Here is an 18,921-nt window from a genome sequence, read left to right on the forward strand (position 1 = left end):
ACCATAGGACTCTGAGCTTTCCTCGCAGAAGTTTCTGAAGTTTCATAGAGCCACAAAACCCCTCTCTCCTGCACAACCATCCAGTCGTGAGGGCCCGTATCAAGTAAGGGGGCACTCCAGCCCTTGGGAAATGGCTCCACTGGCTAATTACACTAAACAATCGCAATTGATTTCCAATCCGGATTAGTCTCGCTGCGAGGTAAAGCAAGGAGCTCGCAGCGCACAGGTGTCTGCGAGACGCAACAGCCTATTTGTAACTCCCCCCCCCCCCCCGGGTACTTACAACAGACTGTAACTCTAGCTGCCTCCCCCCCGGACTTTGGCTTTGACGAGCCGAGTCCATTGCGCTCCTCGAGGAGCGTGTTCTTCCCTTGCCAGCCGGGCTGCTCGCAACCCCCGCAGCGTGCCTGCTCCCAGAGCCATGGGCGCAGGGCTCACGGCTCCTGTTCGCTTCGGGGCGGCTCGCCAGTAACCGGCCCAACGGGCGTCAGGTGAAACGAACCCCACCCCGCGAAAGCTGTGACGTGGCGAGCGCGCTGCCATCCGGGAGAGAAACGAGCGGGGAGGGGGGCGGAGCTAACGAGCAGCCTTGGCCCCGCGGCCCTCACGTGACGTCATTCGTTCCGGTTTCGTTCCACGCAGAGTTCGGGGAGCCGCCCGGCAGCCGCCGCTCCGTCCTTCCCCTCCTTGGCCGCGCGCTCTTGGCCCCTCCTCCCGGGGTTTTTGGGCGTGGCGTAGGAAGCGCCGAGAGTTCGGCGAGAGAGGAGGGCGCTCGCGTCTGCGCGTGCGCGGAGCCGGCATGGCGGAGGCGCAGCCGGGCTCAGGTAGGGCTCGCGCGGGTCTCGGCGTGTCAGAGCCCTCCCCCCCCCTCCCCCGCGGCGGGGGCAGCGGACTGCGGCGCAGGAACCTTCCCGCCTTCAGAGCCGGCCCGCAGCAGCCTCCGCCTCTGCCCCCACCGGCGCGGGAGCCCAGCCCCACCGGCACGCGGCCCCGTGCGGGGGGCGGTTTCCCCCCTTGGCTCCCACGGAGCCGACTCCCCCCCCCGTACTGCAGGCCGGGTCCTGCCCGCCCACGCCGCGGGGCCGGGCCGGCGAGAGAAACACGTTCCTGGGGAAGCCGCGGCGGGTCCGCGATTTGCCTCCCAGAGCACTTGCTGCGCCCCTGAGCGCCCATCGCGGCGCCTGCCAGCCGGTGTTCTTCCCTTCTGCTAATAAACCCTCTGCTTCCCTTGGGGGAGAGGGGGGGTGAGGGATTTTTTTTTCTAATATTAATTAACTGTAACTTTGCCTTGCTCCAGAATGTCATGTGCGGGGCCAGAATATGATTCGCCACGCATTGTAAGCCAAGGCACTCCCATGCAAGAAGTCCAGCAACACAATTATAACACTGAGTATCTCAAAGGAGCTTAGAATCCTCTTCTTACAGCAACCTGAGTACATAAGGCAGCCCCTCTTCCTGATGGGGTAAACACTTGTTTCTAAGACCTCCTAACTAGCGAGGCGTTAGTGGAGGCTACTGAAATTCATTTTTAACAGTTGTAATATTTTCTGGGAATTTTGTATTACTTCATTCTACAGTTGTATCCATATGAGGGAGTGGATAGTGTGTGATGGTTGGGAGGAGCAGGCCCTGGGCTTTGGCCCACAGGGGTGGGAGGCATATTGCAAATAGCAGTGAGAGTGGCTCATTCTCACCACACAGCAAGAGATCCTGATCCATGGGACTGAGCTTGGCTCAGGTCACCACTCTGAAACTTGGGTTCTTCAATCTAGTAGAGATGAGCATAATACAATCCAAAGGTTGAAGTTGGATAATTTCAGAGTGGAAATAAGGCATATGCATATATATATATATATATATATATATATATATATATAACATAAACTGTAATTAACCATTGTCACGACTATTCTCCTTCAATGGCAACTTTTAAGTCAAGATTGGATTTTTTTCTAAAAGATACTCTAGGAATTTGTGACATTGTCACCTGTGTTCTGCAGGTTAGACTAGATAATCACAACATCCCTTCTGGTCTTGGAACCTATGAATTTGTGATGTGAGTTTATTTCATGTTTGGTCTTATTTTAAGCTATCTATGGAAGAGTTGTATTGAAAACGTTATTTAGCTTTGTATTTAATACTGTGTTGTGTTAGGTGTGTGTCTTATGGTCATATAATGAAAGACTGGTTGTCAGAGGTACAGGCTCTATTAAGATGTTTAAGCCAATAATCAAAAGCTTGTATGTTAGGTACTTAAGATAAATATACCCTACTGCTTTATCAATCTTCTGATGGTGGTTTTTTGTTTTTGTTTTTTTGAGGGGAGGGCAGAGAAGGGAACTAAGCAAATTAGTTCAAGTCTGTCTGAAGTAAAATTGTTCTTATTCTAGTTTCTTTAATAATTAGCTGAGCAAAATCACCAGTAATGTAAACTGAATAATAGACTCCAGAATTTAGCTTTCAACAAACTAGTGCAGTTGTTTTCAAACTTTTTTTTTTCTCATGACCCAGTTGAAGAAAATGTTTGATTCTGTGTCCCAACACAATTTGTCTAGAGTGTGGGCTCTGGGATGGGGCTGAGGATGAGAGGTTTGGAGTATGCGAGGGGGCTTTGGCTTGAGTGACAGTCAAGGCTGGGATATGAGGGGCTTACCTGGACTAGCTCCCGGTCAGCAATATTGCGGTGTGTGTGAAGGCAGGCTTCCTGCCTCTCCTTGCACTAGGGATGTAAGTGACGAATTGACTATCCAACAAGCATATGCTTATTGGAATGTTGACTAGTGATTCAACTAGTCGCTTCCCCCCACCCTTTACTGCCTCTATTGAAGAGGGGCAAGCCGGCTTAAAAGACAGCTCCTACCAGCACTGCTTCTGTGGGGGCACAGTGGGGAACTGGCGGTGTTTCTGCCTTTGAAATATAGCTAGAGTTGGTGGGGCTCTTGCTACATTTCAAAGGCAGAAGTGTCCTTATCGACTAACCAAATAGTCGATGGAAATTCCATCAGCTTCCAGCCATGGCCAGCCCACGGCTCACCAGCTGCATGCAGCTCTTTCCCCCCCATTAGGGTGCAGCTCACAAAGCTCCTCCCTCCCATGGCTCGTAAAGCTGCCTCCAAAAACCGCCCTCTCCTCCCAGCTCCCTGTGCTGACCTGGGCAGGGATGGAGAATTAAAGATGGCGTCGGCCAGTGGGATCCTGATGTGGCCAAAAAGCCTCTAAACATGTTTTCTTAAAGGGGCAGAAATGGTTCCTGCCCCCTTTCCACCAAACGCAACCGGGGACTCCTTTTAAAGGGGAGTCCTTTCCCCCTCCACAGCTTTGCCCCAGCTCTTCACGCTGCATCCATTGATATCTTGGCTCTTTGCCCAGAATGGGTTGGCCTAGACTACCCATGGCCAATAGTCCATGGTTTGCCCTGGACTATTGGTTTAGTTGATTAATCTAAATTAACATCCCTACCTTGCACCACAGACCATGCTGTATCCTAGAAACAGCCAGCAGCAGGTTCCCAGCCCATGAGAGTATGGAGCAACTGCTTGGGACAGGAGCAGTGTGTGGAGTGCTATGTGCTCTCTTCCCCCCCACCTAGGAACTAGGCCTCCTGCACAGTCTGCTATGCCAGGATAAGTAGGTAGTCTACCTTAGCACTCCCCCTGGTCACTTGAACCTCTTGCAGCAATGAGACTCCGAGGCAGTAATGAGTTGCTGCCCCTAGTTTGAAAACCACTGAACTAGAGCGCCCGTTTTATGAAAAATATTGATTTCATAGTTGAGTATTTGAAAATCTAGAATGCAAAATCAAATGTAAGGTTTTCAATCTTTTTTCATTAATCTGTGATTCAATTTAGTGTTTTGTTGAAGTCAAAGAATCTAAAATATAAAGGAGAATGTTTGTATGTTTGTGCGCTAATAACTTGGACACTACAACAGCTACTGCAACCAAACTTTGCATGGGATAACCTTTTAACCAGGAGAAGGTTTTAAGTTACTATGGGAGGGAAGACATGAGAGATGGACACCTCTCCCCGGGGCTGTACAGAGCTTGGCAGTGCAGGGAGAAGTGGCTTTCCGGGGGAAGCGGCAGGGACAGTCGCCCACTAAGGCCGGTGGAGGGATAACTTGTCATCCAGGAGAAGGTTTTAAGGGACTGTGGAAGGGAAGAGATGAGAGACCGACACCACTCCCCGGGGCTGCACTGAGTTTGGCAATTTGGGGAGAAGTGGCTTCCCCGGGGAAGCAGTGGGGCCAGTCACTCACTAAGGCCAGTGGAGGGACAAGGAAGTGGAGGGCGGTCTCAGGCGCCGGCAGCAGGCACGTGGCTCCCTTACCCCTCCCTCCCTTCAGGCTCCTCACCTCAGTTATATCAACTGTCAACTTATATTTCAACAATGTATACTGACAAAGCACAAGGACAGTCACTTAAAGTAGCTGGAATTGATTTGGAAACATCTGCTTTTCACATGGACAACTCTGTGGCGTGTTCAGGAGTTGGAAGTGGAAAAAATTGGTACATATTTGTTAAGAATAATGAAACAAAAATTATAGTTTACAATAAAGTTTTTGATAACACGTAAAATTGGTTGTTCTATACTTTTTTTAAGTATATTTTAATCCCTATAGCACTCAATGCAACTTTTCTACTATTCAAAAAATAATGGACTACAGGCAGTCCCCGAGTTACGCGGCTCCGACTTACGTCGGATCTGCACTTACGAACGGGGCTTTCTCGCCCCGGAGCTCGCAGGCAGCGGGACCGCCCAGAGTGCAGCGGTCCCGCCACCTCTACCTCCGGGGTGAGAAAAGCTGCTCTGGGTGCCCCTGGTCTGCTGGAGACTGTCTCCAGCAGACCAGGGACACCTGGAGCAAAGCCGGGGAGGCGGAGGGGTCCCGCTCCTCTGAGGCTTTGCTCTGGCAAAGCCGGGGAGGCGCGGGACTCCGCCGCCGCTGTGGCTTTGCTCCCGGTGTCCCTGGTCTGCTGGAGACGGTCCCCAGCAGACCAGAGGCACCCGGAGCAAAGCCGCAGTGGCGGCAGGATCCCGCGCCTCCCCGGCTTTGCTCCGGGTGTCCCTGGTCTGCTGGGGACCGTCTCCAGCAGACCAGGGACATGGGGAGCAAAGCTGCAGCGGCGGTGGGGTCCCGCGCCTCTGAGGTTTTGCCACAGCAAAGCCTCAGAGGCGCGGGACCCCGCCGCCGCTGCGGCTTTGCTCCCCATGTCCCTGGTCTGCTGGGGGGGGGGGGGCGCAGCTAGTGAGCCCCCCCCCCCCAGCAGACCAGGCTTTTGTTGTGGACCCTGGGGTAGAGCAGCTGGGGTGCTGCCGGGTTGGTCCTGCAGGGACCTACCTGGCAGCCCAGCTGTTCTGTCCCAGGCTCGAGATTCAGCCACTGTTGAAACTGATCAGTGGCTGATTCCAGCTTCCTGTAGTCAGCCCCTGGTCAGTTTCAGCAGCAGTGGCTGAATCTGGAGCCAGTTCCGACTTACATACAAATTCAACTTAAGAACAAACCTATAGTCCCTATCTTGTACGTAACCCGGTGACTGCCTGTACTGTTTTTCTAAATTTTGTTCCTCGACTTTCCCGAGTAACTCTGGGTAACTCCTGCTAGTTTCTAATAAAATAAATAGTGATTGTATTCTTTTATTCTGAAGTCTTTCTAGATAGTTTTATTTTTAATAGGTACCGGTTGCTTTAATGTTGCTCTTGATATGCTTGCCAAAGATGTCTAATGTAAGACAAGATCCAAAAAGTGGACTGTATTTGTACTTATTTTTCCTAGAAGTTGTTGGCAAAAAATAAGCCTTTTTTCAGTGTACTTATGGGGAATATGATTTTTGTCTCTTCTTTCTGCGTTTTTCCCAGTTGTTTTCCCAGTTTTTGCACTGTTGTGTAAACAAGCAAAGGGGCAGATGTACTGTGTGCTGCTGGTGTTCCTCAGGAGATGGGCTACTGAGTTTTGGACTAGACAGTTTTTTCTTTTAGGTCAGTGGGCTCATTGCCATTTACAGTTAATTGCAGTAATACAGTTTGGAACTCAAGAAGGCACTCTCATGAGCTCATCAGACAACAATAGATGTACCATCTTTTTGTTAATTGCAGAATCAAGGAAGTACAGGCAGTCCCCGGGTTATGTACAAGATAGGAACTGTAGGTTTGTTCTTAAGTTGAATCTGTATGTAAGTCGGAACTGGCGTCCAGATTCAGCCGCTGCTGAAACTGATCAGTTTCAACAGCGGCTGAATCTGGACGCCAGTTCTGACTTACATACAGATTCAACTTAAGAACCCCAGGCATCCCCAAGTTAGCTGCTGCTGAAACTGATCAGCGGCTGATTCCAGGAAGCCCGGGGCAGGGGCTTCCTGTAGTCAGCCACTGGTCAGTTTCAGCAGCGGCTGACTTGGGGACGCCTGGAGGAGAGCAGCTGGGGTGCTGCTGGGTTGGTCCAGTAGCGCCGCCGCTCCTCGGCGCTACTGGACCAACCCAGCAGCACCCAAGCTGCTCTGCCCCAGGCGTCCTGATTCAGCCACTGCTGAAACTGACCAGCAGTGGCTGAATCAGGACGCCTGGGGCAGAGCAGCTGGGGTGCTGCCGGGTTGGTCCAGTAGCACCCAGAGCGGCGCTACGGGACCAACCGGCAGCGCCCCAGCTGCTGTACCACAGGCGTCGGGAGCAAAGCCGTGGAGCACGGGGGCAGAGGGACAGCCCAGACGCGCTGTGGCTGTCCTGCTGCCCTCGGGCTCCGCAGCTTTGCTCTGCTTTGCTCCCCGTCTCCCTGGTCTGCAGACCAGGGGGACGGGGAGCAAAGCCGCGGAGCACGCGGGCAGCGGACAGCCCGGACGCGTCTGGGCTGTCCGCTGCCTGCGTGTTCCGTGGCTTTGCTCCCCATTCCCCTGGTCTGCAGACCAGGGAGACTGGGAGCAAAGCAGAGCAAAGCCGCGGAGCACGCGGGCAGCCGACAGCCCGGACGCGTCTGGGCTGTCCGCTGCCTGCGTGTTCCGCCGCTTTGCTCCCTGTCCCCCTGGTCTGCTGGAGGCCAGGGAGACGGGCCCCGTTCGTAACTGTGGATCCGACATAAGTCGGATCCGCGTAACTCAGGGACTGCCTGTATTCAGAGGAAGCCCCAGAGTATGAGCCCGCTTCCCCTCAGAGATTTAAACTTTTAAGCAAGAATTAGTGGTGACTGAAATATGACTTTGATAGAAGATGGCTGCAGCGTCAGCTGTAGAGAGGGATATGTCTTCGCCATGTAAGACAGGAGTGGCAAACATATTGCTTGCCCAAAGGACCCACAGGTCCTGCAGAAATTAGCAAAGAAATCTGCTTATTTCTGCCACATTATAAAAGAATTGGGAGGGAGCTAAAGTCAAAGGTGGTGAAGTATAAGAGGAAGATTGTGGTCTTAGCTCCTACCCTACCTCCCACAGTGCAACTAATGCCCCTCAGGACTGACTCAAAAGAGGGTCTTCCAGGTGCTTCCAGTCCATATAATAGTCACCTCTTGTCTCTTCGCTCACCCCACTCCATTCCTGCTGCCACCAGTCTCCTAGCATTGGGATCAGAATATTTTTTTCAGATTTCTCCCTCACTGCCAATGCTGTTCAGCCTCATACTACTAGGTACAAGGAAAAGGAATCTTATTACTATCCTCACATCTTAGTCCAGGAACCAGGACTTGGCAGAGAGAGAGGAGGAGGAAGAGTGAAAAGAGGAATAAGCAAGTGGGGATGGAGGAGTAACAGGAGAGGTCAGGAAGAAAGTTGGTGTAGGGTGAAAGAAAGTTAATGAGAAGAAGAGGACATGGAGAGGGAAAATGCCAAAGTGAGGTTGTGTGGGAGAAGAGGGGAGATGGTGTCAATGTCCAAAGCGGTCAATGGGTAGGGAAAAGAGGGAACATTCATATAAAGAATGGAGGTCATGAGGATGAAGTGAGGTTTCAGAATAGCCAAAAGCTTCTTGTGAAAAGTGTTTTAAATATGATATTTTACTTGGCTACCTAAAGGACAATGCTGTCAGAAGACTGCAGCCTTTTTTTTTCCTTAGTGAAGTTTTTACCCACAGCTGGTAACTGAGAAGATACAGAACAAATTTAACATGTCTGATATAAGGCAAACAGAAAATAACTGTTTTTATATAAGCAATGAAAACTTCCTGGGGAAAAAAAAACAAACTCCTTGATCAGGGTGCTTATTTTGCTGCTTAGGGTTTAGAGCAGCTGCACTATTCGTCCCATTGTGTATGCAGTAGACTGCTGTGGTACATCATGACATGAATTTTAATACTGACACAGCTCTGAACATCAGTAACTTTTTTTGTTTTGTTTTGCTCTTTAGGTGTATTACATTTCAATCCGGATGCAGCTGATTTTATTCCAAGAGAGAGAGAGATTCCTGATGTAAATTGGAGAAGTCTGGGTAGATTGGAATCCAGTAGCACACGGAGGAGAAATGATAATCTGTCATTTCATAATCAGACTTCTGATAGAGGCGCTGACTATGAAAGCTCTTCTACAAAGCAACACAGCTTTTATAGACCAGAAAACCAGTTCTGTGGCCAGCAAGATTTTCTCCAGTTTTCTGGTACCAGTAAAACTCATAAGGATCACAGCTTTCAAAGCCAGCGATGGCACAGATCTAGAAGTGATAGAACATATACTAGAAACAGGATAAGGCAAGCATCTACTGATGGTACAAAAGACATGACTGTTTTAGATAGTGCAGCAGTGCCTAGGTGGAGAGTCAGTCCTAAAGAATATAATGACTTAGGTTCTTCAGAGAGTGATAAGGAGGTATCTAGTGCAGATAATAGAGGGGCAAAACCAAAGAAAACACACCTGATGCCTACATCTGGAAGAAGTCTCAAAGAGAAGGGGAAGCAATTGCATGAGCGGGATAAGAGAGTGACATCTAAACAGAAGGATATGTTTGAAAACATACCATCTTTGGATCTGACTCAGTCTGACTCTTCAGAAGTGTCTGTTGGAAAAGCATTGTACGATGGATATGCTGGCAATAGTGATGAGCAAAAAAGATACCCATTTGCAAACAAGAAATATTCCAGGAAGCCCATGTTGAGTAAACCACCATTAGGTAAAGAAATCCAGAAAAGACCGGAGACTCACCGCAGTAAAAGTACAAAATTGGTTAAGAAGCCTCCTCTTACTTACACTCCAAAAGATAAAATTAGTGAGGGGAGTAAAGATTCAGGTATTCACAACAATGATAAAAACATGACCAGCGTAACAAAGACTCAGCCATTAGGAGAATCAATTACATGTGGTGGAAGAAAGCTCCAACTGCATGTGGGACACACAGCTTCCCTTCACTTCAACTGGACTAAGTATTGGAAAAAGCATACTGATGTACCAAGGAACAAGGAAACTCATACAGGTAAGTTTTGTGGATTGGTTTTGACCTCCAAATTAAAGGTCTGGTCCTGTGAGATGACTGATTTTTAACTGCTTTTGAAGTTATAGTTGTTTGGAGATGATTGGCATTTCACAGAAGTTGCTTCACACATCATGGGGCCTGTTTCAGGGGATATAAATTATACTGAGCATATCTGGATTGTATTTAAATGAAAGTTTGCAATCTTTCTGTCTTTCCATAATTCCTCCTTCAATGTAGAAAGGTGCTAGCCTTTCCATGGGTTTTGTTTAAAGCTGAATTTGCATCTTTTGTGAATCAGACTTCACATTTTCCCCACAGTTCTACCCTCCATTTTGAAGTGATTTGAACAAGCATCCTGAAGCTGGAGAATTCTTAAATACAATTTTAAAAGTTGCAAATGTTTTCTAACATTTTATTGCACACAGAGAGGAGCCAATTAAAGGATGAGTAAAACAAACCTCCCGTTGCTGGACTCCCTTTGCCGAGATGAAGCCCATACCAAAATATGTAATGTTGGAAATGCAAAAAAAACAGTTAGGCCTTAGTATTGGAACAGTGGAGTGGAGCGGAATATGACATGACATTGACCATTCATCAATGAGTAGACTGCAGAATCTAAGCACTGTGCTGGTAGTGGAACTTGTGAAAAGTCTTTTGTACCAGTTTTGGAACCTAAACAGATGAGGAGCGGACAAATCACAATCCGAAACCACAGCACTCATTTAAGTACTCTTCTGCAATCTCCTTCAGCCACACAGATCCTCACTGAGCTCTTATAATGGTTCTTATGTCTGCTTGTTCAGAGTAATCACATAGCCACTCCCAGAGTAATCACATAGCCACTCCATCTGTGCCTTACACCCCAGTGGCATCTTTTCCCCTTTGCTTCAGAGATGTTATGAAAGACCTAGGCAGCTATAATCAGGGTAATGTTTTTCTCACTGCAGTCTAATTTAGTGAGCAAACATTGCCAGAATCCCTTCAGTCCACCGAAAGCATGCTCAGCTGTTATTCTGCTGAGTTGGTAGTTGAAACTTTGGTGTGTCTAGTGGGCCAGTGTAAGGCTTCGTGATTAAATTGATTTCTAAAGATGCTCTTGATTTTTTTTCCTCTTCTCTTTTCCTTCTGCACTCTCACGTTATAGCTATAGGGCAGAGTTAAGTTTCCCATAACACAAGAACAAGAGGTAACTTAAAGAAATTACAGGTTTAAAACAAACACAAAGTACTACTTCTTAAAATAAGTATACACAGGCAACCTGTGAAATTCCTTACCAGAGGATATTATGAAGGCCAAGAACATAACGAGGTTCAAAAAAGAACTAGATAAATCATGAAGGATAGGTCCATCAATGGCTATTAGCCAAGATGGGCAGGAATAGTATCCATAGCCTCAGTTTTGTCAAAATCTGGAATGGATGACGGGTGGAATCACTTGATGATTACCCGTTCTATTCATTCCCCTATGAGGCAACTGGCATTGGCCACTGTCAGAAAACCGAATACAGGCAGTCCCCGAGTTATGCGGATCCGACTTATGTCGGATCCGCAGTTACGAACGGAGTTTTTCTCGCCCCGGAGGACGGGAGCGGCGGGACGCCCAGATGCGCCACGGTCCCGCTGCCCGTGTCCTCCGGGGCGAAAAACGGTGCTCTGCGTCTCCCTGGTCTGCTGGGGGGGGAATCCCCCCCAGCACACCAGGGAGACGCTGAGCAAAGCTGCGGAGCACGTGGGCAGCAGGACAGCCCAGACGCGCCGCGGCTGTCCCGCTGCCTGCGTGCTCCGCGGCTTTGCTCAGCGTCTCCCTGCTCTGCTGATCTGCTGGAGACCAGCAGACCAGGGCGACGCGGAGCAAAGCCGCGGATGATCTGGGCAGCGGGACCGCGGTGCGTCTCGGTCCACTGCTCGCGTCTCCCTGGTCTGCTGTGCGGAGGGGGGGCGCGGGCGCAGCTAGTGCGCCCCCCAGCAGACCAGGCTTTTCTCCGGACGCCTGAGGTAGAGCAGCTGGGGCGCTGCCGGTTGGTCCTGTAGCACCGCTCTGGGCGCTACTGGACCAACCCAGCAGCACCCCAGCTTCTCTGCCCCAGGCGTCCTGATTCAGCCACTGCTGGTCAGTTTCAGCAGTAGCTGAATCAGGACGCCTGGGGCAGAGCAGCTTGGGTGCTGCTGGGTTGGTCCAGTAGTGCCGAGGAGTGGCGCTACTGGAGCAGCCCAGCAGCACCCCAGCTGCTCTCCCCCAGGCATCCCCAAGTCAGCTGCTGCTGAAACTGACCAGCACTGACTACAGGAAACCCGAGGCAGAGTTGCTCTGCCCCGGGCTTTCTGGAATCAGCCACTGATCGGTTTCAGCAGCAGCTGACTTGGGGACGCCTAAGGTTCTTAAGTTGAATCTGTATGTAAGAACTGGCGTCCAGATTCAGCCTGTTGAAACTGATCAGCGGCTGATTCCAGGAAGCCCGGGGCAGAGAAACTCTGCCTCGGGCTTCCTGTAGTCAGCCGCTGGTCAGTTTCAGCAGCGGCTGAATCTGGATGCCAGTTCCGACATACATACAGATTCAACTTAAGAACAAATCTACAGTCCCTATCTTGTACGTAACCCAGGGACTGCCTGTATTGGGTTAGATGGACCTTTGGTGTGACTCAATATTCCCATTTTTATGTTGTTTGGCTGCCCTAACTATATATACACATCTCAATGTATTTTCTAATTTTCCTCACCATTTGTTTGTAGTTTCTTGCTCCTTATATTTAAGGTGCACTTCCCTCTTTGTTTTCATGCTTGTTTGATGTTACTTTGCCATAATAAGGAACCCTTGTAGTGGGCAACCATCCCTCTGGCCTGGAATAGTTGAATGTGGCTCCTAAAATAGCTAGTTCGAAAGTGTTTATTGTTGTCAGTGGAGTATCAGCTGGTCTCTGTTACAGGCAGCATGCCCAGGGTCTATCTAATAGCTGTGTAACCACTAAAATTTGATGTGATTACATGACTATTCAGTTACACTCTATCTGACATTTCTAATGGAGACTTCTGCATGTTCCCAGTACTGTATCATTCTGTAAAAAATGCACAGGCACAGGACTTTTTACATTTGATTTAGATTGAGCTTTGTATAACAATGTACATTTTACAGTGTTCTTTGTCAATAGTTGAATAACTAAATTCCTCCACTTCAGGTAGCTGGAACAAATGACTGGTACATTTTTTTCATCTGCCAGAGAAGAATCCCTAATAGGTTTAAAGGAAACACCTTAAAAGGCTAACACATACAAAAGCAGGGAATTTGTATCAAATTTTTGGATTGGAATCTTTCCTGTTTTTCTAACGCAAAAATACTTTGCATGTATCCACAGGAAAAAATATTCTAAAATTGCATTTAAAATGTAGCCTATTTTAGTGCCATTTTTAGAGTGTGTAACTTGTGTGTATTGCCTTGATTAGTTTAGGTGTATAAGTATTTAATTTTTGTTTCAGGCTCTTTGATAGAACAGCTGACCACAGAGAAATATGAGTGTATGGTATGCTGTGAGGTGATCCGCACAATAGCGCCTGTGTGGAGCTGTCAGAATTGTTACCATGTGTTTCATCTGAACTGCATTAAGAAGTGGGCAAGATCACCAGCATCACAAGCCGAAGGTAGGTATTTTTTCATCTAATGTACAGAGAAATGCACATTTTATCGTATATGGAAGACAACACATTCTAATCCTAAATTTACTGTTCATTTAAGCTGATTATTACAACTGCTGCAGAGTTAAGAAAGGTTTAAATCGTAAGCGGGCAAATGTATGGTTCATCAAAGTATAACTTTTGTTTTCTATTCTTGTGGTATTCTTGGTGTGCCAGCCTTATTTTAATTTCATTTGCATTAAGACATCTATTTAATGGTTTCATATTCTAAGTTATCTAGAATTGATGTGCTTAGCTGGATTTACTTGACATTTGGTGTGCTGTAGGGCTAGTGACCCATTTGGGAATCTTATTTATGTAGTGTTCTGGCAATATGAGCGCTAAAAAACAGCCATTTTAAAGGAAACTTATTGGTGGTGTGTTTTTTCTGTTCAGCAGTTGAGATCAAACTGTTGATTATTAGTGAATCAAAATGGAGTCAAGATTTACCCAAGGTAGTGATAGCAGCCTGAGAGAATTACTTTGTGCATTTTCTACATTGCACATATTCCAATACAGATAAACAAAGTGTTTATATACTTGCCATTTTATATGGTTTAAAGTTCAGTATTTGTAAGCTGTCTAAAATCTATTTATTTGGATTACTTCAAAATTTGATTACGGTCATGTGGTGGAGTTAGTGGTTTATATTTGAGATAATTTGACTTGGATTCTTGAGTTATGGGGCTTACTCCAACGTCCCATCTACTTCTTCTGCCTTGTACTATTAAATAAGAACTAATCACTAAGACTTGGTTTTAGTCACAAGTGTTTCTAGTAAAAGTTAACGACTGGTCATGGGCAGTAATTAAAACTTCTTGGATCTGTCCATCAATTATACTGCATACCCATACTAAACCTTGGGCCGGGGAGGGAGAGGGAGCTGCAGGTACTCTGTGGGAGAGCATTCCTAGGAGACTATTCCTGCTCAGGGTGGGAGGTAGCCTAGGATCCCTGCTGGTGAGGGTGCGAGGGGCTGTGCAATGGCATGCAGCCTGGGACTCTCTGCTGCTCTGGGGGCAGTGCAGTAGTGTACAGCTCGGGACCCCCATTGGTGCCAGGAGGGATGATTGGTGGAGTTGCCAAGCACCTGCTCCAATCCAGCTCTGCACAACTCCGTGGAAGTTGCTGGCATGTCCCTATGGCTCCGAAGGGGTGGGAAGGCTTGGGGGGTTCCTCTGTGTGCTGCCTCTTCCATAAGCTCTAATTCTTCAGCTCCCAGTGACTAGGACCTATAGCCAGTGGAAGCTGTGGGGGCAATTCCTGCAACAGGGTCAGCACTCAGATCCCACTGGCCATGCTTCGGCCTAGGAGCTGCAGGGACATGCTTTCCCCACAGGTTACCCTGCATCCTAATCCCTGCCCCATTCCTGAGCTCCATCCCATAGCCAAACTTCTTCAGCTATAGCTGGTTCAGCAGCTGCTTGATCTTAGGTAGCCAACTACACTGACTGCTGCAGAAGATATGGAGGTCACAGAAAGTCATGGAATCCATGACACACAACCTTACTAATCACTGGCAGAGTTGCATGACTTGTTGAATTTGACGGCTGAAATCATCATTGATGGCTCTGAACTCTTCATTTAACTATACTAAGGTTAAATTAATCGCAAGCTCTTATCTAAAACAAAAGGGGTTTTGAATGGCGTGTCCAGATATTGCTACAACTTGGAAGTCATGGGTGGCATTTTTTTTGAGGGGGAATGTAATCCTAGTATTTTGTGTGTCTTTGGGGGTGGGGAGGGGATTAGACAGACAAGTGTTTCCTGGGAGGCAAGGAGTTAATGAGGATAAATGGGAATGTATGCAAGGGGAAATGTGACATTATCTTTTTATAATATTACCATAACAACCATTGTTAGTACCACTGTTATATAATTGCATCAAATCTTGTACCCAGAGTGACACATGGCCAGAAAAGGGTTAAGCAGATTCCAGGCCAAATGACCAGAGAAAAGCTTTAAAAGACAGAAAAGTTTGTAATGGTAATTAGCAGGGCTTGACAAACCCTGGCGAGAGCCACCTGCCGGCCCCACACTGCGCGTGCGCCAGACCGGGACTGTGCATGCGCGAAACGCCGGTGAATGGGGCGCTCAGAGCAACCAGCTGAAATCTACTGCCATGGGTGAGTAGATTCAGTGGTTTGTCAAGCCCTGGTAATTAGAATAATTCAATACTAATCAGGCTAGAACTTTGAAATGCAAACTATATTGCTAGAATCTAGAGGTAGTACTAATTGTGCATGTTTAGCTATGACTATGATAATAAAAGGACTTGTTTATATGTGTCTTTAAAGTTTGTGGTAAATTGTTTAATGGATAAATTACCTTATGGTAATTACCATGATGTTTGGGAAGAAGAAGGCTACATCAAAAGCTTATTGTTCCTCTAAAACTGTACGATCAAAAGGCTGACGGGATAGTATCAGAAGGCCATTGGGTCCTGATCTGTCATCTCTGATCTGCTTAAGATTTCATGCAGGGAAAACCCAAGCAGTGTTCCTTCTAACATTTTCCATCCTTGGAGAGGTTGAATTTTTTGGGGGTAGGTTAAATTTTCTTAATGTGGAACACCAATATTGAGGTGATGTGCACCTCCAGTACAAACAATCCTAGATATGAATATATATTTAAAACAGTTTGTAGGTATAGACTATGAAAAACATTAAAACAAGTGGTAATTAACAAGGAGCAATCAAATGAAAATTAACATTACCCTTGGACTACATGTATTTTATTATCCTTTCTAAGAACTCCATACCAAATGGAACATACTAAAAACAGCTATATAAATAAATCCAAGATATGGCCATTAAGTAAAAGCATAAAAAATATGCAGCAGAGCCCTATTTTAACAACCTATTCCCATAGACCACTACATCTTCAGAATCTCTACTAAAGTAGCTCTCAAAAAATGAAGCATCTGCCAAAACATTATCATGTTACTGACTTTTGCAGTTAACAAAACTATCCCTCTTGCATGCATATTATCCACACACAGTTTAGCTCTAAGGTGTTAAACAAATCTGAGTCAACTAGAAATAGTTATGCTCTCCTTGCAAATGTTAATTAAATATTTAATGACACTGGAAAAGAGAGTAAAAGACATTCACTCAGGCTTATACCATTTCTTGGATATCCACTCCTAATTCGACAAGTAGTGCGAAACATAGAAGGGTAAATTAATAAAATGACACAGCAAACAGCCACAAACAACCACTGAATATATAGGAAGGGAAGTAACATACTTTAAGTTCTTGTATATTCATTTATTTACAGATGGCAATAGTGGCTGGAGATGTCCTGCTTGTCAAAATGTTTCAACGCGCGTTCCTGCAACTTACACCTGTTTTTGTGGTGAGTGTATTTCATATTTACAATTGGTATTCCTTCCAATATTGTTGAATCTTTCCTTAGATCCCCAAAAGCTCTTATAGCTACTTTGTTAATGATATTGGAAGATCACCTCCTGACTTATGTTTCGTTCCTGTATAAAATTATATAACAAGTATTTAGTTTAATGTTAAAATAAAACCTTCTTTTAGTAATGTTATATCAGGATTGATAAGACATTTAGTAGGGAAAAAAATCTAGAAAATTACTAGCATACCTTGTTCAAGGTGGAGGTAATTACATCTATTATAGTACCGTCTCTACACATATTAGTGCAACTTTTTTAACGTAAATTTAACCCAACATAGTTAAACCAGTGCATATTCCTGTTTGTACACTCTTATTTTGGTATAAGAATGACTTTATTATTTTAGCATATGTTGACTGGAAACAGGTTTAATTTAATGGAAATAAATGACCAAACTGTAACTTAAACTGGTACACTAGTTTTAATTACAGCATAAGTTAAACAGGTGCAACTTTCCTGTGCAGATCCAGGGCCTAGCTTTCTATTTTGCCATATATAGGATGCTGCACAAAAAATTACAGAGTGGTTGGATAAATGCATTAACTGCATACTTTTTGGATATCTCACCCGTACTCTGACCAGTGATTCATATCTTTGAGACTTACACTACATTTCTAAGCAGCTTAATTCAGCTGCCACTTCTTAAAATAAGCTCATCTTGGAAAAGTCTTTGATTTTCTAAAGGAGCTTAGAATGTCACCTAACTAAATGTGATACCTCAAAATTCATGATTTTACCTCCCTCATCACTCTCAATATCTTTACCTTATCTTTCTTTATTGTACAGTACTGAATTTTACAAATGTTTTATATCTGATTTTTTTTAAGGTAGGGTAAACAATCCTGAATGGAATAGAAATGAAATTCCACACAGCTGTGGAGAGCTTTGTAGAAAAAAAAAACCAGGTCAAGGCTGTCCACATGCTTGTAATATGTAAGTAAAAGTGTTTTTCATAATGTTTACTAGTGATCTACAAACATTTGTGAAATCTGTGGAAGCAAACATCTACTTGGATATTTGCATTTTTCCTTTCAGTTTGCTGGTAACTTAATTCTTAAACCACTGTTTTGATGTTTTTTTTAATGAATAAACAGAAACTTTGTATGAAAATGATTACTATGGAATATGATTCTCTGTACCCATACGAAAAGTTTTCAGAATTTCAGTGACTAATGCGAGCTACTATTTGTTAGAAATTTTCGGGTTCTTTTTAGGAAAGTGAAGCAATTAAAGCTTTTTCAATCTTTTTAATTCTGACTATAAAATGTATTACATTACTGGATCAAGTATATTTTTCAGTAGAAGCATGGAAATTAGTAGTGTGACACTTTCTGTTCCTCTTCACTTTTTTTTTATAGTGAGGAGAAATAATAAACAATTTTTCAGTTCAGATCTCATTTTAAAAAAAAATTGCAGTGTAACGAGAGATTAAAAATGTGAACATTTTTAGAAAATTTAATATTTGTTTAAAGGCTTATGCTTGTGGCTAAAATATTAGGATGTTAAGTGTAACAATTCATCTTATAAAACTGATTTTATTTTTTGTGTTAGGAATGAAAAATATATTTTATTTATTTGTTTGTTTGTTTATTTTTAGGATTGGTTAATTTTTGTGCCAGCCTGCCAAAATAGTGCCTTCTAAATTAAAGTATTGCCACTAAGGTTAAAGATTATGCATCCTTTTAACTTTTTTTAATAATCATACACTTAAAAATGTTGACCACTGTGTGTTGTTTACTGTGTTAAAGACAAACTTAGTAGGTAGGTCTCTAAATTTTTTCACTTTTTAAAACTGCTTTGAAAAATACATTTTGTAGCTTGGTAATATAGTGATCAGTTATAGCTGCAGGTTTGTTTTCCCTTAAAGTGAGAAAAGATGGCCAGTGGGTCTCTAACCTTGAATCAGGCATTTGAAGTAGTAGTAGTAAATAATGAAAACAAGAAAAAGTAATAAACACTAATATAGAAGTGCAAAGTAAAGAGCTTTGTTTAGAGGTCTTCCCTACTTGTTTTAACAGTGTATAACTAGCTTAGTACCCATTCATACTTTTGTAAGGCCAGAAGGGGCAATTATGGTCACCTAGCTCGTGGTTCTCAAACTTTTTGGCCCATAGCCCACCTGGCTCAATGAAAACGTTTCTGCAGACCACCAATTCTCCTGGGCCATTTTGCTAGTGCTCCAGCTAGAGAGAATGGTTTAATTTAAATTATTAAACGGATGAAGCGTTTTAACTTTCTCATGTTACTTTAAAATGAAGTTTGTTGAAGTAAAGTATTAACTAATGTCCCTGCTGGTGCCAGTTCCCACTGCTGGTGCTTCTCCTTTTGAAATGTTTAAGAGCCCTGTGGGACTCTTGTACATTTTAAAAGCAGAAGTGCCACAGGGAGCACAGGGTGAGTGGGGTCTCAAACAGTCCCTACTCACCCTGTGCCCTCTGCAGCCCCCCTCCCC

The 18,921-nt window shown here is 45.2% G+C and overlaps 1 protein-coding gene and 1 long non-coding RNA gene across 2 annotated transcripts in view; one reads left to right on the top strand and one right to left on the bottom strand.

Annotated features, from left to right (window-relative positions):
• Positions 1–675, bottom strand: part of LOC142827229 (uncharacterized) — a 31,982-nt gene extending 31,307 nt beyond the window's left edge. Inside the window, exon 1 of the long non-coding RNA XR_012901814.1 lies at positions 284–675. This is a non-coding gene — a long non-coding RNA (uncharacterized LOC142827229). The remainder of the gene's footprint in view (positions 1–283) is intronic.
• NFX1 (nuclear transcription factor, X-box binding 1) overlaps positions 644–18,921 on the top strand; it is a 92,012-nt gene continuing 73,734 nt past the window's right edge. The window contains exons 1-5 of the mRNA XM_075921512.1: positions 644–824; positions 8,327–9,382; positions 12,854–13,015; positions 16,328–16,405; positions 17,297–17,402. Of these exons, the coding sequence (XP_075777627.1) occupies positions 800–824; positions 8,327–9,382; positions 12,854–13,015; positions 16,328–16,405; positions 17,297–17,402 (1,427 nt within the window). The 5' untranslated portion in view covers positions 644–799. The remainder of the gene's footprint in view (positions 825–8,326; positions 9,383–12,853; positions 13,016–16,327; positions 16,406–17,296; positions 17,403–18,921) is intronic.

The sequence above is a fragment of the Pelodiscus sinensis genome, chromosome 2 (assembly GCF_049634645.1).
Source record: "Pelodiscus sinensis isolate JC-2024 chromosome 2, ASM4963464v1, whole genome shotgun sequence".
Taxonomy (NCBI): domain Eukaryota; kingdom Metazoa; phylum Chordata; order Testudines; family Trionychidae; genus Pelodiscus; species Pelodiscus sinensis.